The sequence below is a fragment of the Chanodichthys erythropterus genome, chromosome 7 (genome assembly GCF_024489055.1).
Source record: "Chanodichthys erythropterus isolate Z2021 chromosome 7, ASM2448905v1, whole genome shotgun sequence".
NCBI lineage: Eukaryota > Metazoa > Chordata > Actinopteri > Cypriniformes > Xenocyprididae > Chanodichthys > Chanodichthys erythropterus.
Window position 1 is genome coordinate 1,952,431 of NC_090227.1, and position 21,359 is coordinate 1,973,789.

The window sequence follows — 21,359 nt, forward strand, 5'->3', positions numbered from 1 at the left end:
GAGAAATAGACGTATGAGTGCTTCAGAGGTTGAAGGGGTGGGGGGTCAGCCTGTCCGTGTTCAGACCATACGCCGCACATTGCATCAAATTGCTCTGCATGGCTGTCGTCCCAGAAGGGAGCCTCTTCTAAAGATGATGCTCAAGAAAGCCCGCAAACAGACAAGCAGACTAAGGACATGGATTAACCATGTCCTGTGGTCTGAAGAGACCAAGATAAACTTATTTGGTTCAGATGGCATCAAGCGTGTGTGGCGGCAACCAGGTGTGGAGTACAAAGACAAGTGTGTCTTTCCTACAGTCAAGCATGGTGGTGGGAGTGTCATGGTCTGGGGCTGCATGAGTGCTGCCGGCACTGCTACAGTTCATTAAGAGAACCATGAATGAGCAGAGCATGATCCCCTCCCTTCGGAGACTGGGCCGCAAGGCAGTATTCCAACATGATAACGACCCCAAACACACCTCCAAGACGACCACTGCCTTGCTAAAGAAGCTGAGGGTAAAGGTGATGGACCGGCCAAGCATGTCTCCAGACCTAACCCTATTGAGCATCTGTGGGGCATCCTCAAATGGAAGATGAGGAGCGCAAGGTCTCTAACATATACCAGCTCTGTGATGTCTTCATGGAGGAGTGGAAGAGGACTCCAGTGGCATCCTGTGAAGCTCTGGTGAACTCCATGCCCAAGAGGGTTAAGGTAGTGCTGGAAAATAATATTGGCCACACAAAATATTGACACTTTGGGCCCAATATGGACATTTTTCACTTAGGGGTGTACTCATTTTTGTGGCCAGCGGTTTAGACATTACTGGCTGTGTGTTGAGTTATTTTGAAGGGACAGCAAATTTACACTGTTATACAAGCTGTGCACTCACTACTTCACATTGTAGCAAAGTGTCATTTCTTCAGTGTTGTCACATGAAAAGATATAATAAAACATTTACAAAAATGTGAGGGGTGTGCTCACTTCTGTGAGATACTGCATATTTATTATCAAAGTACTTCTAGTATACTGTTTAGAAATATATTCAAAGTAGATTGTGTTTACCATATTTCTTAAAAGTATAATTAAGCATATATTTATTACCATAGTACTTCTAGTATATATTTTTTAGAAATATATTAAAATGCAATTCAAATAAGCATGTTGGGAATACAAATGTATTATTAACATACTACTTGCATTTCAAGTGTATTTTTTTAATACATTTAATACTACGTTTTTTTTTCAACTGGGGTGAATTACTGCTATTGATTGATTGATTGATTGATTGATTGATTGATTGATTGATTGATTGATTGACCGACCCCAAATATGAAAACATACTATACACCTATACTTTCCACAATAAAAGGTGCAGAAATAATAATAAATAACAATGAATTACAGCCCAAATCAATAAATTCTTACATGGGTTAAATGAGGACAAGTAGCATAGTCCTGAACTTTTTTTTTTTTCTTTTTTTTCTTCTTTGACAAATAGTTGTTAAGTCATGCTGTCTTATGTTGCGCAGCGCAACCCAATAACAGATCAAAACAACATCAGACACACTGGAGAGACATTTCCAAGAATTATAAACCGGGCATAAAATAAGAAAATAGGAACTTATAATGGAATATGAACCGTTTGTAAACTCGTATCGGACATGTTTGGTGAAATGCATGTTTCAGTCAGTCATATCTGAAGAGCTTAAAGGATTATGAACGTGATTTTTCATGAATGCTCATCAATTCTGTCGCGATGTTTTCGAAAGGTATGATAAACTTTTCTTATTTTGTCTGACATTTACCTTTTAGCCTTAATGTCTTATTGTAGGCTATTATATTCTACATAGCATATCATCAAGTAGCCTCCGAATTTACTTTCACTTTCAGCTGATTTCAGTTTATTCGCTTGTTGTTTTAAAACATGAATAAATATCAATGTCAGTGGCTTGCAGGATATAAAAAAACAATGTGTCATTATGGTGGCAGTGAAAGTCTCATGTAACTGAACTAAAATGTTTCTAAATGTTTCTTTAAAAAGAGATCGCTGAACTGGAGGAGGCGCAGGGAGGTGGACCGTTAGATAGGCGCGTGCGTGTCGCACAATCATAATATAGGCCTAATATAGCCTGAGTATATTTTATTTACAAGTATATTTAAGTGTATTTCATGTATATTTTAGGCACGGATAACACACACTTACCGTTTTATCATTCAAAGGGTTTACAAAGTTAAGTTTGGTTGAACTGGGTGAAAGTTCAGTGACATTTTCTTGTAGTGCAAGATTAGATTAAACACCTCATAGTAAAAGTAGTAGGCTAAATAAAAGGTTTAGTACACATTTTGCCATTTTAAAAGTTCAAAAATTAATATATAGCTACACTGTAAGAATCATCGACTGTATCTGGGCCTGTATTTTATAAAACACGTATTTCATGCATGTAGATACTGAGAAAAAAAAAGGCTTGTTGGTTTTATAATAAGGTTTAATTTGTTAACATCAGTTGCTTGATATGAACTAACAATAACTCTACAGCATGTATTCGTCTTACTCAAAAGTAATTTAAACATTTACTAATAATGGACTGTTAACTAACACGAACAAACAATAAACAATTAGATTTTTATTAACTAATATTAACATAGATTAACAAATGCTTTAAATAAAGTTAGGGGACAAAATAGATGGCAATACAAAGATGGCAATATTCGAAATCCTTGTCCTTGTGGGGACATTTTTTGGTCCCTAAACATGAGGGAAAAGGCTTATAAATCATACAGTACAGTTTGTACAGTAAAATCATTGTCCATGGAGAGTCCCCATAAAATTTGAAAACCCAACAGGTGTGTGTGTGTGTGTGTGTGTGTGTGTGTGTGATAGAGACATATCAAATCATTTCTCACTTTAAGTAAGAATGTATAAACATCCATGTGTAAAATCATCCATGTTCCAGTATTGCAATAGAAAAACTGAGAGTTATGGTCCATGATTTTGTACATGTATTTGACTGCATCTATAATATTTATGTCCCTGTGGATTATTTATTTTAAGTGAACTTAAATAAATTGTTAAAGTGTGTGTGTGTGTGTGTGTGTGTGTGTGTGTGTGTGTGTGTGTGTGTGTGTGTGTGTGCGCGCGTGTGAAACCTAAAGTTTTTAGTAATATCATCAAGTTTCTGAGTCTTGTGTTTTTTTTTTGTTTGTTTGTTTGTTTGTTTTTTGGTGGTGGTGGTCATGACCGTTGTGCTGAAGAGAGCAGTGTTCTTGATTGTCTGAAGGGGAAGGAGAGGCCTTACACAGACTGCTATAAAATATAAGTATAAATGACAACCTGCTGTTATCATTCCCCAGCATATGGTTAGTATGGAGTGGGTAATCAAGTAGTGAAATAAATGAAATAAAATATAAATATCAACCTAAACTAAACAAAAAATAGAAATATTGCCTTGGTAATAAACTGAAATAAGTGTAAATTATTAACTGGGAATCGATAAAACAAACAAAATTAAATCAAAGTTTGGATCACTTTTTCAAAACTCTTCACACAGTGATCACAGCTTCAGTCTATGTGGCTAAACTGTGGATCATTTATCATTGCTTTGGCACAAAATGCATTTAATGATGACATCTTTCAAATGACACAAACACCAGCAAAACTCTATATGCCTACAGGCCAATCTGCACACACTTACATACTCTTTTCAAAACTGTTAAACTTAAGTTCAAAACCAAACATAATGCAACTGAATAAGGCAGCAATTTGCTACATTTCTACAGAAATACCATAATGAAATATATTCAGAATCTAAAAAAAATGATATACTATCAAAACAGTTAAATATAGCTGAACACCTACATATGTGTTAGCTTTCAGTTTCATTACCATCTATACAAAAAAAGGAACACTTAGAGAACACTTCCAGAATCAAATCACTGAGGGTGCTTCTGAAATCACTGAGGGTGCTCTAGTAAAGTGCAGATGTAGGCTAAGCAACGGTTCAACCATAGCAGTGTGCAGTGAGACATCTAAGATTATTTAGAATTTCAAAAATATTTTGTTACAAATATTTTTCTATTAATCAATTAGTCTGCCTTTCCATTGTTTTTTTTTTTTTGTTTTGTTTTTTTCTCCAGTTGCTAACAAGCATTGTTCAATATCAAAACCACATTTTCAAAACTCTTCACACAGTCTGCATTACCAGCATGAATGTTGGCCAAACAGTTAATCTCACCTACAAAACTCACTGACCAACAATTCTCATTCACAACACTCTGGAATTTCAGCTAAAATTGCAATTAGCTTGTAATGATTCTTTTTTTTTTTTTTTTTTGGCTATAAAATTGACAATATTTTAAAATAATTACTGCATAAATGCTTAGAATTTGCCATCATTCTGTTTTGAATGTGTTTTTAATAATTTTGAATGCTGTGTGTTAGCATTAGAAAAATGTGCTGAAAATACATAGTATTTTGCATGTTGTGGAGTACGAATGGGAAAGAGTTCCTGAATTTTGAAAAGTGTGGTCACTGAATGCATTTTGTCTAAAAGCAATGAAAAATGGTTCACAGTTTGGTCTTCATTGACTGTTTCGCTGACTGTGTGAAGAGTTTTGAAAATGTGGTTTCGGTAATGAACAATGCTTGTTAGTAACTGAAAAAATCTGTAATATGTTACTATTCATATGTCTGTCCTGTGCAGAGTGAATTCAGCATTTATAGATGTCACTTCCTGGCCATCGGTCCTCTTAGCAGCATGAAAAACAATAGTTTTGAGTGGTGAGTGGATTCTGACTAATCTAAAGACCTCTGATTGGCCATTGTGTTCAAAAAGTCAACAACTATGTCTGTGATTGGCTAAATTGCTCACCGCTGCAAAAACACATTTGTAAATACGTACATTTGATGTTCTTACAAAATTATATACACTGCAGCGTTTTCCAAATCTGTTTCGCAAATATATTATTACAGTATTAACTGAGAATGATCTTGCTTGCGTTTGAGGGTGCTTAGCACAGTAGAACTGGGCCTGGTAGAGTGTCATTCTTGTCTTCTAAAGAAACTTTACAAAAGAAAACATTGTATAATATTGCCTGTTGTTAGTCATTGTTAGGTCCAACCTTAGGTTCAACCTTAATATTATGAAGTGACGAGAATACTTATGCGCCAAAAACAAAATAATGTTTTTATTCAACAATATCTAGTGATGGGCGATTTCAAAACACTGCTTCATGAAGTTTCAAAGCTTTATGAATCTTTTGTTTTGAATCAGTGGTTCGGAGCATGTACCAAACTGCCAAAGTCACGTGATTTCAGTAAAAGAGGTTTTGTTACATTATAAGTGTTTTGAAACATTTCAAAATTTCAATGGTTCACGTGATACATGCTCCAAGCGTCACTTGATAACATTATGGTTGAACCACTATAGTCAAATGAAATAACTTTTAGTAACTTTTAGTAACTTTCTTGGCATTTTAAAGATTTTATCTTGTTGGAAGTGGAGGCGTTACTGAGCCATCAGATTATATAAAAAATATCTTAATTTGTGTTCCAAAGATGAACGAAGTCTTGCGAGTGTGGAATGACATGAGGGTGACTAATTACTGACAGAATTTTCATTTTTGGGTGAACTAACCCTTTAAGGGCAAATCAAATCCACATGACACACACTGGCCATTAATAACAAATCACAAAAGCTACTTTGAGCACAATTAAACAAAAAATGTTTGTACCAATAAATATTGTGATTAAATAATAATTGAAGAATAACAATCGACTCACCGTGCCTCAAAACATTGTCCAAATGAGGTGTGTAGACCAAAAAAGCCCACACACTCTAACAAGGTTTTTTTTTTTTTTTTTTTTTTTTTGGCATTGAAAAAGGTTGCAATGTGACCAAAAAAAGTGTTATCTCGCAGTTGTTGTTTTATCTCCCAATTGTGTGATGAGGATTTGCTTTATTACTTTTAGTTTAATTTTTGTGGTAACTCTCATGCTCACTCGTGGCATTTCTTGTTAAAGATAACTTGCAGTATTATAGATGAGGACACAGTAATCAGAGGACACTGATTTTAGGCTAAGTTTACTTTTTTCCTGACAAGGGAAAGGGGTGAGAGGGTCAAGGTTTGGAATTCACTGTTCGCTACTGGTGAAAAGTAACATGGCAGTGTTGAACACTCACAGGTCCCTGCTCCTCAGCCATTTGTCTGGGGCTCAGGATCAATCTAGCCAAGAGCTCACTGTCTCCCAGCAAGCAAATCTCCTTCCTGGGAGCACCTCCGTATCAAGGTAGACCACGGCTGTGTCATGGCCCTGGCCCATTGGAAGGACCCTTGTCTGTACCAGGGCAGTACACACCTCTCCAGAGGGAAGGTGGTCTCCAGAAGGAAGGTGGTCTCGACAAATGCCTCCAACATGGGTTGGGGAGCTCTGTGCGAGGGCTGGCCAACCTCCAGAGGCAGCGGCACATCAACTGCCTACAAATGCTGAAGGCTTTTCTGGCTCTCAAAACCTTCCTACCAGACCTGAAGGGGCACCATGTCTTAGACCGCTCAGACAACAAGGCCTCTGTACAAACTGCTGAGACGCCTCCTCTTTTGGGCACAGCACAACCTACGCTCGCTCACAGCAGTGCACATGCTGGGCTGACTGAACTAGGTGGCAGACATGCTGTCCTGGGCAATGTGTACTCAGGGGAATGGATGCTCCATCACCAGATGGTTCACACAATCTGGAATATCTTATCTTAGTGATTCATTTCTTAAAGGGGGCCAGAAGGCTGAACCATTCTCACCCCCTTACTATTCCAACATGGGACCTGTCTACAGTCCTTAGGGCCCTCACATTTTAGTCGGCTGCGTTACAACCCCTTTTGCTGAAGGCTGCCTTTCTGCTAGCCCTGACATCAGTCAAGCGAGTTGGTGACCTGCAAGCTCTCTTGGTGAGCGCGTCTTGCTTTGAGTTTGAGCCAAACGTTGTCCTCAAACCAAGACATGGTTATGTACCTAGGGTGCTCTCCACTCTGTTCAGAGGATGAGTGAGAGTTGCATTTACCCTGCCTGGTTTGGGCCTTGAGGATGTATATGGAGCACTCTGCCCAGTTCAGGCAGTCAGAGCAGCTTTTCATGTGCTTCGGAGGCTGCACCAAATGGCATCCGGTCACAAAGCAGAGATCATCCCACTGGATAGTGTATGTAATTGCACTAACTTAGGCATCTGTGGGCCTTCAGTGCCCCATCAGAGTGAGAGCCCACTCCACCAGAGGTATGGCCTTCTCCTGGCCATGGTCCAGCGGAGTTTCCATTGGCAACATCTGTGCGGTGGCCGGTTGGTCCACCATCGCCAGATTTTACAACTTGGGCGTCCCTGCGCTGCAAGCATGGGTCCTGTCTGTTTAGTTGGGCTTTGATCTCTATGCGTGCTCAACCCACTCAGAGCGTTATCCCTCAGGACTCCTACTTTTTTTATACCTTAGCCTTGCTATCTTCAGGGCCCTTATCCTTAAGTGCCTTAGGCCAGAGCCATAGAACAATCAAAGTTCTGCGATTGTAGCACGGCGCTATTGGATTGCATCTGCATTGTGTCAATTATGAAGCAATACGAATTAACAGAATCAATGGGGAACATACTGGGTTATTAATGTAACCTTGGTGCCTGAGATAACGGGAAGGAGTGTTGCTTAGCTAGCTGTGCTACCACGCTGCGGAGCTTGCTACTTCAGTCGAAAGACTCTGAAGCCAACAACAGGTTTGCCCGCATATATAGGCAGGTAGCCAAACCCGTTTCGGTGGCCTGCAACCCTTTGGGGTGGTACTCTGTGTATTCGAACCACAGGATCCAGGGTCTAAATTAAGTTCTGGGTAAAAAATTCCCCCTCCGAAAGTTCTGAAACTTTCGGGGGTGAGACTTGGGCACTGAACATGCTGATTGGTTGAGTTCACTCAGCATTTTATTAAAACCATCGTTTTTTAAAGTCTGTTGCAGTATGTGTAGTAAGAGTTGTTTGCTATTCGAATCAACAATGGAGTTTAAAAAATACGACCAATGGATTGACGATGAGGTTCAGGCTTTATTAAGCTTATGTGGAGGACAAAATCCAGCATAAACTGGAAAGTCGCATTCAGTCCTACGTCACCAGACTTCATGGTACTTAAGACCGCTATGGAAATGCAGCTAGCAATAGTTCCAGGTAATTTAAGTGAAAACGCGGTACTAGTTTGTGATGCATAAAAAAAGAGGGAAATGCAGTGCAGAACCACCCCCAGACAGGGGTCAGGCCTAAATCACATGCCACACTTACCCTATTTTTATTTTTTATTTTTTTGGATGTGAACTTTCTTAATCATTTAACAAATGTGTATGTATCGCAACTAATGTGTGATGCATTAAAAAGGCAAGGCATTCAAAGCAGAACCAGCCAAGGCAGAAAACGTCTAAGAACAGGGAACGAGACTCTGTGCTTTGAATTGTGCTATGGGGAACGTCCCTCGTGACCCGTGTTCGAAATGCCAAGAATCACACAACTCCAATTCTATTGGCCGGTGACAGCCTATGACATCAAACGGCGCGAACCATGACGTATAAAGGGAGCACCTGGGGAAGCAGTCAAACATCTTCTCGTCTTTGAGGGGCTGTTCCGCAGGCACCCCGAAGCATGGCAGGGAAGCGCAGAGTCTCGTTCCCTGTTCTCAGGGAACCATGGTTACATGCGTAACCTGAGACGTTCCCTTTCGAAAGGGAACTCAACTCTGCGCTTTGAATTGCACTATGGGAACGATATACCCATGTCACCATGGTGAAGGAGAGTGCATGCCCAAGAAGTCTGGACAAAAGTCCGGCAGTTCCAGGGAAAAACCAGGAGCAACTCTCCATTCCCTACGTCCAACTGCCCAAGCTGAGCCTAAAGAGGCCTTTCGCAAAAGGCCTACAAAGGCTGCTAAGGCATCTGAGACCAACAGCCCATAGGAAGTGGTCACTTAAAGGGAATGTGGCCAGGGAACCAGAGGAAACCCGGCCAGTCACTAGGGGGATAAATTCACCCCTGACGCCACCAAGGAGGCCGTACCAATTTAGGGAAAACCAAACATAGTCTGGGCCAACCTTGTTTGACATACAGAATCTCCAATGCGCGAACTCCAAAGAGGAGAGCAGGTAAGAACGACTGCAAAAGGCAGTAAGCAACTCAAAACCCACACGCAGAGATGGGCATCCTGGAGAGCGGAACTCAGCTGAGCGCTATAAACCCTCATATTGAGGGGAATAAGACCACTTATCCTAGGATCTACTCAGCTTCTAAAGTGCTGAGGAGGTTGTGCGCTAGAAAAACCCTGGTACAGGGGAGCACAAACCAGCCTGGGGCCAGTCCGAATGGGAGGCTTCATAAAAGTCTACAACCAATGACCGGCTTAGGGAGCTAAGCACAATTACGCAGTCAACCCAGAGGGGCATCGAGGAGAACATCGAGGGGCATCTCCCCGATGTCTGCACAGTCGAGCCACAGATGCCGCTCCGTGGCCACCATCGCTGACCGACCGATCGAGGCAGCAGTCTGCTTGGTGGCCCTCAGAGCGAGATCCGCGGTCCGGCGCATCTCAGCAACCGCCTCAGTGGACAGACCCTGCCCCTGATCAAGATCCTTGAGCAGATCAGCCTGGTACGCTTGTAAAATTGCCATAGAATGCAAACCTGCAGTGGCGTAAGCCCTGCCAGTCAGGTGTGATGTCACCTTCAGCGCCCTGGATGGCAGGGCGGGAGCTTTCAACGACGGTGCGCTGCCTGTAGCGAGATAGTTCGCAAACGTCTCATCTATAGGAGGCATCGACGTATATCCGAACTGGCTCAATCCCTCAACATCAGCAAAGCTGGCTCACTGATGGTGATAAATTCAGGCAGAGTATGGATTCTTCCATGCCCTTTCGATCTCGACATGTAGATCGGGAAGGAATGGAAGGCTCCCCGGAGTTAATCTCGTCTGATCTACTGCGAGCAGGTTCCTTCCTAACATGCTCCCAAGGCAGCTGTAACCTGCCCGCAGTGCGCTCCATAACCTCCAATAACTCCGAATACGCCAGGCAGGTTGGCCTGAGAGAGGCTGTGGGCTCACCCACTGCCTCCTCCTCAGCCATCTCCTGCTCTCTGGGGCTTTCAGCCAACAGAGCACTCGCTCCTGGATCCGATGACGTCAGAGACACGACGTCATCGTCATTCAGGAGCGCGTCCTCGTCAGATGCCTCGGCTTGAGAGAAGTTTACACCCCTCTCAAGTTCCTCAGCGAACTCCACCTGAGAGACCCATGATTTCAGCTGCCGCTCTGCCTCAGCGCGAGTGGGGCTAGAACTACCAGGCAATGGTGTTGACTCCTCTCCCCTCGAGAAGAGGGCCAGACGAGAACAGAGCGTCCTCATGGGAAGACGCTCACAGTTAACACAGTCAGCACCCTCAAGCACTGTCCGTGCGTGCTCCTCGCCCAGACACATAACGCACAGGTTGTGTGTGTCCTCAGGTGTAAGAAACCTAGGACAAGGATCAGCACACTTCCTGAAACGTTTCTCAGACATGATAGAAATGCTCTTACCGGAGTAGTGAGACAGGCACAAACAAAACAGTCCCGAAAAGACGAGAGGAGTGTTTGACTGCTTCCCCAGGTGCTCCCTTTATACGTCACGGTTCGCGCCGTTTGACATCATATGCGGTCGCCGGCCAATAGGATTGGAGTTGTGTGATTCTTGGCATTTCGAACACAGGTCACGAGGGACATTCCCCATAGCGCAATTCAAAGCGCAGATTTGAGTTCTCTTTCGAAAGGGAATCCCAGACAAGAGAGCACAGGAGAATGACAGGAAGGCCCAAGCCCCACATCACACCCCTCCAACCCTAACTAAACTCCACCACACTAGATAAGGACTGGGATATCTTGGCCCACTAGGGACCAGAGGCAAGAGCTAGGTTAAATATAGCAATATGTTAAATATACTGTAGTTAGATTAAATTATAATCAATGTTGTTACCTCTTCCTAATCCCCTCCCCTCCCCTGAATCTTATATAGGTGTGGGTGGATGTGTGCTGTTGTGGTTGTTCTCAGACAAAGAAGCTCAGCAGATTTATGAGTATTGAAAGGAAATGAGAGATGACCAGGAGGGGTGTAGTTCTAGTGTTTCCATCGAGATGTATTCTATAAGTACGTTTTTCTAGGAATTAATATGTAGGGAATTTGTTTATTTCCAGTTCATGATGATTTCGGGTGATAGTTAGCACCAGTAGAAGTAACTGCTTGTTTATGTTGTTTAGATTGACTATGGATATGTCGCCCTATTAAATATGGGATTGTGTTATACTTAAAAGGTAAAATCATAATTGTGTATCAAAAACAAAACAAAACAAAACATGTGATTTATACATAGGGCTACACATAAAGGGCCCGATATACTTCAAATAAAGTTCTTTTTCGTTCTTCGTTTAGGGGTAATACAAAGTTCGAAATGCGTGAGCTGCAATATACTGTAATCGAACATCTGACGCCGCCCACACTGCTGAGAATGACGGTTAGATGAATATGTAAATACGTATTGTACACTTTCTTCTCAGTAACAAAATAAACACAACAAAAATGAGAAAACAGCAAGCATTTTTATAGAAAGCATTAGAAAACTGTCTGATCATAGCATGAGTATGTTAGCATGAGCTCTGCAAATTAGCACTCCAGTATATTGGGAAGTATATTGTTTGAAGTATTTTGGGGCCTTAACTAAATAAACAAAGACTTTGCAGCGTGGAGAATAATAATAGTAAATATAAAGAAATTGCACTTTAGTGTCTTCGTTTTCCTAGTGACAAAGTCCCTTATTTTGCCACACTGAAGGTGCCAACCTATGCATACTGTATACAGGTGAACAGATGCACCCAGAATGGGCGCTGAGAGCCAGCTGTTGCTATTCATCATTTTCAGTCACGTGACTGGCATTGAGCCCTGGAGGACAAAACATCCATACAACTACAGCCTGTCAATTTTCCATCTGTTTCAAGCCATGAATATTTAGAGGACCTCTCAAAAGAAGAAAAACAAAATACATATACAGAACCTGCCATAGAATTTTTCTTATAATACTTTTCTATTGAAAAATGCTTAAAGGTAGAGCAGGCAATTTTGGAGAGGCTAGCAGTAGCAAGCTAGCTTTGGAAGCATAAGATCCCACCCTCCCTTCAGAGCTCTCTCCAAAGCCACACCTCCTCAAAACACATGAGAGTCTCCAAAGTGTCACAATCACTGTGTTAAATTACCTTTTGTCTCAAAGCACATAACATTACAATAATAATGAGCGTAAACAACTTAAAAAGGGCTGGTTTGTACCACCTGACTGCTGCAGATTCTTTCACCGTTGACACTGTTGATAAAATCAGAGTCTGAGGACATGAACCGCTCTGTATAGTAGTTATGGTGTGAATGCATCAGCTTGTTGTTTTGGTTCAGAAGAAACTGTAAAATGGCTACTATTTTTTGTTGTCTGGTTACAACTCCATATAGCCTCATGTTTGCACTTATGACATGCGATGTCTGTGCGAGCAGGGTGCGCGGAGGTATGCAAATACATAGGCAGGTAGGAAATCATTGTATTCTGACCATTTTTTTGGTCCTGAGACTTTCATAGAAAATGTATATTTTTTCTATTTTTTTTTTTATATATATTTAAACCACTTCTATTATTAATTGCTATCAGGAGTTTCAACCAGTATAACAAAGGGTTTATGAAAAACATTGCCTACCCTAGCTTTAACATGTTTACTAGTAATCACAAAATCATTATTCCCATCATAAACCCCCTGAAGGTCACAATATAATTTGCATCCTGACTTCAAGTTTAGGGTTTCAGTGCTAATACATCACATATTTGCATGCAAATGCAATATGTATGGGAAAAAAAATGACTGATTATAGAATGGCAATTGTTAATTAAAGCACATTTTCTTTCCTATTGTGACGTATATTTGAGTGAAACAGCTTCTGGAACAAGAAGAAATGCAGGGTGGGGCTAGATTTTGTCCATTGGGAATTGATTGGATTGGGTGGTTGTGGTTTACTATTAGACAAAAAAAAAAAAAAAAAAAGACCTCTCCATTTCAGTTTCATGTTGACTTTCCACAAAGCAACAAACAAACATAAAAATGATCTATTAATAATCCCAAAACCCAACCACAAACTCTTGTAAAATTGCCATAGAATGCAAACCTGCCATTCAGGCAGGGCTTACACAAACTAGTACTCTCTTAAATGTCAACATAAAATACATAACTGAACAATAAACACCAACAGGTCTTTCTCTTCACTCAAAAATGCATAAAATAGCACCCAATTTCAACATTTACTCTCCCAATTCAATCCTATGCAAATTCACTGCTCAGTTTTAGTTAAAAAAATATTCATGAAGTACCAAAACAAATGGACTAATTTACTTAGGAAAGTGGATTGAAATTAAATTGTGAGAACATGTTTACTAATTGTGTTGCTTCAGCTGATTTTTTAAAAAAAGTAAAACAAACTGCAAAAATGTGTTTGTTTGAGTCTGACTTCTTGTGTTGTGGATGTGCAGGAGACCAGAGTTCACATCCCAGTCAAAAGTGCATTTGTTCATTAAAGCTAAAAGCTTAGAGACAACCATAAAATGTGTTTTCTCTCTTTTCCCTAGGGAAATCTGATGTGAAATATAACCGACTGAAGAGTGAATCAGAAGCAAAGGCTTTTAACAAGAGGATCTGTGCACTGAAGATCTTTTATTTTTGTGCCATTTTATTTGTGTTTGTCTTTATCATCTTCATTTATATGCAAGATTACTTTAAAACATCTGATGCTAAATTTAAAGCACATAATGTCAAACCTATCATAAAAAACTACCAAAGTAAAGACTCTGACCTGCCAAGCCCTCCTCCAAGCACACATTTACCATCCGTCCAAACACCACACGTCGACCAAACATCAACCAGTCCTCCAGCTCCAAAAGCGTGTGGTGTTCATGTGAAGGACGGTCCTGTGATTAAAGTCGGGAACCTTCACACATATGTGACTGGCTCTTATATGGACTTTCGTTTCAGAAAGAAACAGATAAAGACAATTGCCATCATTCGCCGTGAAGAGCAGGTGGAATACAGCTGTGTGATGTGCTGTGATGGGAGGAACGTGACCTCACCAGCGGAATACACAATTCATTCTGACCACTTTGGTTTTGAGTACGGCACTGCTACCATCACGTGTCACATCAATAGCCCGTGTTTGATACCAACGCATGTTGCAATAACAGCCAGAGAGATCTCGGAGAGCATAACATCCTTCCAACCCGTTAGAAACAGAGACGTTCCAGCAGTCTTCCCATATGAATTTACAATCTGCATCTCTGTCATGTATGACTACAAGAATGTGTTGAATTTAGTCGAGTCATTGGAGATGTTCAGACTGCTTGGTGCTCAAAGGGTGGTGATATATAAAACCAACTGTGATTCAGACACACAGAAGGTTCTGGACTACTATGTGAAAAGAGGTTTTGTTGAGATCATCCCATGGACCATTAAAAAGCACATCAAAGTGTCTAGTGGCTGGAAAGATTTATCTTCAGGTCAACTGCATTACTATGGGCAAATTCCTGCACTTAATGACTGTATTTATCGTTACATGTACCAAAGTCACTATGTGGCTCTACATGACTTAGATGAGCTCATTCTGCCTCTCAAGGTGAAAACCTGGCCGGAGCTGTTGCCTGAGCTTGAGAAGATGTACGGCACTACTGTGGGCTTTGAGTTTGAGAATAATGCTTTCCCTTTCACTGCAAAAGCTCATACAGATTACGAGCAAGACAAATGGAAAAATGTACTGGGAACGAATATTTTAAATTACATAGACAAAGTACCTAATATCCCCAATAGTTTCAACAATTACAAGGTTATAGTAAGTCCTCGGCTAGCTCTGAAGGCTACTGTACATGGACTGCTGGAAACTGTGTATTCTGGATCCACCACAGTAAGGGTGAGCAACTCCATCGCTCGCATGTACCACTCAAAATACTTTGAATACTCCCCAAACACAAACCTTATAAGAGATGATCATCTGTGGGACTATGCCAAAGATCTTATACCTGCTGTTTCTAAAGTTCTACAGGACTGTGGATTCATTGAGGCCTAAATTGTTGTCATGATGTACTGTCTGTCACTGGTTTCAAGTCAGTAAAATAACCATAAGAAATATAGCTGCAAGCAGCAATTACGGGGCCAAGCACAAAAATGGCACAATAAGCCAGCCAACACGGCTGGGAGCATCAGACTAACTGTAACAGTGAGCAATTAAAGACCTTTACGCAAAAGAGCTAAAAAATGATAAAAAATGAGGATTTACTGTTTCATCACTTTCGGCCAATAGGTGGCGCTGTGTCCAAATTGTTGTGGTATGGTCAGACTGAGGTGAAAATGACACTTGCAAAGTTTGGTGTCAATATGTCAATGCATTGCAGAGATACAGCTTCAAGAGTCGTTTTTGCATAATTTTGCATTACTTATCAACTTGAAATCCATAACTTTTCGTCAGCATGGTCTGAAGATGATACAGTTCAATTTTGGTGAAAATCGGAGCGACGGTCTAGGAGGAGTTCGAAAAAGTAGGTTTTTAAAGAAAAACAATGGCGGACAGGAAGTTCAGCTGACTATAGCAAATGTGATATATATGTTCTCAGCGTGACCCAAGGAATCTACAGAGACCAGTTTCATTACAATCGGTTAATATAGTCAAAAGTTATTAGCATTTTTGTAAATTTTGTTATAACTTTTGACCACAAGGTGGCACAGTGCCGAAACTTCTCAAGCTCCTTCAGGGCATTGTCCTGATGACCCATACTGAGTTTGGTAATGATACGCTAATGCGTTCGTAAAATACAGCATTTTAGCCTAAAATTCAAAATGGCCAACAGCTAAAATGGCCAATATGGTCATGATTCCCCGAATCCAATTATGATTTTTGGAAAAACCCATCAGAAGTTATAAGTAAAAATATCCAATTTTCATATCTCCGCACCAGTAGGTGGCGCTGCGCCGAAACACAGCATGATGCCTCAGGTCATGCTTGTGATGACAGGTACCAAGATTGGTCTGAATACGATAAAGCGTTGCAGAGATACAGCCTTACTTCTATTTTCGCAAGCACTACGTACAATTAGTTTGTGTGTTTTTCGAAAATGGTTTGAGGAATCAACTTGAATTCCATAACTTTTTGTCGGCATGCTCGGAAGATGATCTGATTCAATTTTCGTGAAAATTGGAGTAACGGCCTAGGAGGAGTTTGAAAAAGTATGTTTTTCAGAAAATTCAAAATGGCGGAAAAGTTTTCATGAAAATTACGTCATATTGTGCATTCGATTCGTCTTGACGTAAGGAATCAGAGGAAAAAAGCACTTACGGTTCAAAAGTTATTAACATAAACATAAGTGAAACTTTGGACAGCTGGTGGCGCTAGAGGGATTGAGTTAGAGACTCCAAATTTGCTATGGACACAGAACAGACTGTCCTCTAACTGTGTGCCAAATTAGAAATTAAAAAAAAGAACGCCAACGGATACAATAGCTGCCTACGCACCGTTAGTGCTTGGCCCCTAATAAACTAAGTCTGAAAAACAAAACAAGTGAACAGATGCCATCTGGAGAAACTGGGAGTATACTTCCCTTGTTCGTGTTCCACCTTGGTTTGCGAACTGTCTGCGGAGATTAAGGAATTCTGTTGGGAAAAGTATCAACTTTTTTATATCATTCAGTGAAAGCCAAACAAATAACAAGTCAAGAACATTGTTGGAGATAATGTAAAACAATAATAATGCCTGATCATTAGCATATTTTCTGGGGTTTGCCTTCTTATAAAATCATTTTGGGAAGAAATACAGTCAATTATTGAAGATACAGGTTATATTTTATACCTTGGACAATTACCCAATTAAATAGCCTAATAACTTTAAAATAGGCTACTCAGGATTGTATATCCTTAGAGTAAAAACGCTACTTTACATCTCACAGTGTCATATCTCACAAAGTGAATATATATCTCATAATGGTAACTTTGTTTGCTAAAATTGTTACTTAATAACCAGTGTGACTGCTCTTGTAAAAAAGAGTACTTAATTGCATTTAATGTGGATGCAAGGTAAACCTAATTTTTAGTGCACTTTGAAACTTAAAAGTATATTTAAAAAACAAACTGCTTGCAGATAATATATTTGGCCTATAGTAATGAAATAAAGACCAATAAAAGGTTAAAAAAGCAACTTTTATAAGTTATCTTTTTTTAAGGGTATATCTCACAATTGCTGCTTTATTTTTCATAATTGCAACTTTATATCTCACAATGAGACTTTATTTGGTAACATTTTATAATAACTTCCATTAATAAATCAGTTAACACTTTAGAATACTGATCCTTCATTAATGAATAACTACACAGGAACAAATTAATAATGCATTATTAACACTCTAGTAACTACTATTAACTAACAATAAACTCTGATTAATGAATTAGTAAGTAATAGTGCTCAGTTGAAGGTGGTAGCTCACTATTAGCTAATCAGTAACTACAGTTTTTTCATTCCTCCCAGAGAACTACTAACTACTATATACAGGTTCGTAATTAATGTGAATAATGAATAATGTATAATTAATTCTAGAGTAAAGGCTTTGGTAAACCACTAGTAATGAGTGAAGTATTACCAAATACCTAAGAAGGAATTACTAATTATTTGGATCAGTATTTATTATTTTATTTACTTTATTCTAAAGTGAAAAACATGATAACTCTCTAGTAACTACTGGAGTCATTGTAAACTTTTGATGTTTTTGTACAGTAATTCCTCATGATATATTTGGTAACACTTAAGTAATTACTAGTGGGTTACTATGATCTTCACTTTAGAATACTGACCCAAATAATTAGTAGTTCCTTTAGAAGGATGTAGTAACACTTGAGTAATTACTAGTGGGTTACTATGATCTTCACTTTAGAATACTGACCCAAATAAGAAGTAGTTACTTTAGAGTTATATAGTAACTCTTGAGTTATTACTATCCAATACTTTACAAAAACCTCAAAAGTTTACAGTGACTTCAGTAGTTACTAGAGAGTTATCATGTTTCTCACTTTAGAATACTGATCCAAATAATTAGTAATTCCTTCTTAGGTATTTGGTAATACTTCACTCATTACTAGTGGTTTACCAAAGCCTTTACTCTAGAATTAATTATACATTATTCATTATTCACATTAATTACGAACCTGTATATAGTAGTTCTTAGTAGTTCTCTGGGAGGTATGAAAAAAACAGTAGTTACTGATTAGTTAATAGTGAACTACCACCTTCAACTGAGCACTATTATTTACTAATTCATTCATCAGAGTTTATTGTTAGTTAATAGTAGTTACTATAGTGTTAATAATGCATTACTCATTTGTTCCTGTGTAGTTATTCATTAATGAAGGATCAGTATTCTAAAGTGTTACCATAAATCATTAACAATTGTTATATAATGCTTAATGGATCATTCTTCTTTCTTTATTCCTTATACGACCTTCTAAGTCACAGTTGTCAAACTCAACTCTGCAGGGCTGTGGCCCTCCAGGAACTTAGTTCCAACCCTGATCCAACACACTTACCTGCAGTTTTCAAATAAGCCTGAAGGACTTGATTAGTTGGATCAGTGTTGAAGCTAAACCCTGCAGGGCTGTGGCCCTCTAGGAACTAAGTTTGACACCACTACGTATAAGTCATAGGGATGGAGCCTATCCCAGTTTCCTAGCACCCTGGAAAGATGGCCAGTCCATCACAGGGCTCTCTCACACACACAGGCAATTTTGACTGTACGTTTCACCTAACCTGCATATCATTGAACTGTGGAGGAAACCCATGGGGAGAACATGCAAACGCCACACAGAAAGGACTTCTGTCCTACTGTGAGGCAACTGCTATAAGAATGACTGGTCTTACTTTATATTAGATGTCTTAAACTATGTTCTGATGTCAAAATAATAATAATAATAGTAATTGTTAGGTACAATGTACTTATTGTGTTCATGTTCTATTACAAAACACTCTTGCTGCTATTGAGGTATGATTCAGGTAAGCTTAGGGACAGGTTTGGCTGTATGGGTAGGTTTAAGGGTTGGTTAAGGGTACAGAGGTCAATTTGATTACTTTAAGGGAACATGGTTCAAACTGTTTATATTACATTGTTTTGATAAATGAACAAATGTTTTCTTGAAAATTGTTTTGTTTTCTCTTGTTGATGTATTATTCAAGGAATATCCTGTTTAAGGATATAGTATACTAAGGCCCAATTTCACAGACAGGGCAGCCAGGTTTAGACCTTAGTTTGATTAGGACATTTAAGTAGCTTTTATAAATGTGATTTAGAAAAAGAAAAGGGGAAAAAAACAAAAAAACATTACTGGTGTAATGGCAAGTTGGGACTAGGCTTAAGCCTTGTGTGTTAAACCAATTGTTGAGGAAATAAAAACGTTTAGCACCCAAATTACAATTATGTGTTGTGTTATGTCATAAGCTTAACTTAATTATAACCACCCTTTACACAAGCATTGTTACAGTAGCTAAAGGTCCAATGCACAAAAATGCAGCCAATAAATAATTAATAGTAAACATTTATATACATTTATAAATGATGAATAGTTTCAACTTTAGATTGGGTTGTCTTATTCTGAGTTTGTTTTAGTCAGGTTTATTGTTTGTATTTCTGTTTGATTCAGTTTCCTTGTCATGTTCTAGTTTGACATTGCTTCTAGCTTGATAATTAGTTCTGATCTCGTCTGTTCCCTGCCGTTTAGTTTCTATGGTTACAGATTGATATAGTCCTTAGTTCAGGTGTGTATTGTTGAGTTACTTCATTTAGTCTCTATATATTCTCGTTGTTGCTCCTCTTTCTTTGTCTGGTGTTAGTCATGTTTAGTTGGTGCCTAATGCATGTTTTTGGATGGGACTGGATGACAAGTTATTTCAGTTAATTTCTCCTGGTCATTGTTATATACCCATAGTTGATTTCATTAATGATGTCCTCTGGCTAAATGGTTCTGATTTCTTTGTTAAGGAAATTAAAGAGGACAATATACTGTAAACCATCATCCAGCCCCATTCAGAAATCATTTGAGTGTTCCAGCTCATCCCAAGCCTGTGTCCAAACCTTCCATGAACTCTGCACCATCTGTTACCTCTGTAACCATCAGGACTGCCTATTCAACATTTCCAGGCTCCAAAAGTCTGTGTCCAATAGTGCAGAAATAATGGCAAAGATAGCAGACCCCTCTATCATTTCTGTTAGAGCGGCTCTAAGGGAGATCTCCATTCCTCAGTCCTCACATCCAGAGTCCGATCCGGTTCGTGAGTCCAGTTCAGAGTCTGTTCAAGCCTCTGAGCTCAGTCAAAGATCCATGTTAACCCCAGTCCAAAGGAGGAGGTTGAGGAAGAAGAAACAGTCTTCTGCATGTCCAACCCCTAAGCACAGTCCAGTGTCAGATCTTACCCCTGAGCATAGTCCTGTGTCGGCTCCAAACCCTCAGTACAGTCTTGTGTTGGCTCTAGCCCTTGAGCGCAGTCCAGCGTTGGCTCCAGCCCCTGCATGAGCACAGTCCAGTGTTGGCTCCAGCCCCTGAGCACAGTCCAGTGTCGGCTCCAATCCCTGAGCACAGTCCATTGTTGGCTCCAGCCCCTGAGCACAGTCCAGTGTTGGCTTCACCTGCTGAGCACAGTCCAGTGTCAGATCCTGTCCCTGAGCACAGTCCTGTGTCGGCTCCAGCTCCTGAGCACAGTCCAGTGTTGGCTCCAGCTCCTGAGCACAGTCCAGTGTTGGCTCTAGCCCCTGAGCACAGTCCAGTGTTGGCTCTAGCCCCTGAGCACAGTCCAGTGTCGGCTCCACCTGCTGAGCACAGTCCAGTGTCGGCTCCACCTGCTGAGCACAGTCCAGTGTCGGCTCCACCTGCTGAGCACAGTCCAGTGTCAGATCCAGTCCCTGAGCACAGTCCAGTGTTGGCTCCAGCTCCTGAGCACAGTCCAGTGTTGGCTCCAGCTCCTGAGCACAGTCCAGTGTTGGCTCCAGCCCCTGAGCACAGTCCAGTGTTGGCTCCAGCCCCTGAGCACAGTCCAGTGTTGGCTCCAGCCCCTGAGCACAGTCCAGTGTTGGCTCCAGCCCCTGAGCACAGTCCAGTGTTGGCTCCAGCTCCTGAGCACAGTCCAGTGTTGGCTCCAGCTCCTGAGCACAGTCCAGTGTTGGCTCTAGCCCCTGAGCACAGTCCAGTGTTGGCTCCAGCTCCTGAGCACAGTCCAGTGTTGGCTCCAGCTCCTGAGCACAGTCCAGTGTTGGCTCC

The 21,359-nt window shown here is 40.3% G+C and overlaps 1 protein-coding gene across 2 annotated transcripts; it reads left to right on the top strand.

Annotated features, from left to right (window-relative positions):
- The first annotated feature begins 1,485 nt into the window (after positions 1–1,485).
- On the top strand, positions 1,486–17,440 carry LOC137023036 (uncharacterized). 2 transcript variants are annotated; one of them, XM_067389576.1, is made up of 3 exons: positions 1,486–1,751; positions 3,235–3,339; positions 13,661–17,440. In XM_067389576.1, exons 2-3 carry the CDS (start codon positions 3,306–3,308, stop codon positions 15,142–15,144), a joined length of 1,518 nt encoding a protein of 505 aa, XP_067245677.1. In that variant the 5' UTR covers positions 1,486–1,751; positions 3,235–3,305; the 3' UTR covers positions 15,145–17,440. The 2 variants fall into 2 exon arrangements, with proteins under 2 accessions (XP_067245677.1, XP_067245676.1); XM_067389575.1 differs by lacking the exon at positions 3,235–3,339.
- The last annotated feature ends 3,919 nt before the right edge of the window (positions 17,441–21,359 follow it).

Bases quoted from the DNA above. Each gene is read 5' to 3' on its own strand.
- LOC137023036 (XM_067389576.1), top strand. From the start codon at position 3,306: ATGACAACCTGCTGTTATCATTCCCCAGCATATG. The intron at 3,340-13,660 runs GTTAGTATGGAG...TCTTTTCCCTAG, and splicing joins TTATCATTCCCCAGCATATG to GGAAATCTGATGTGAAATAT.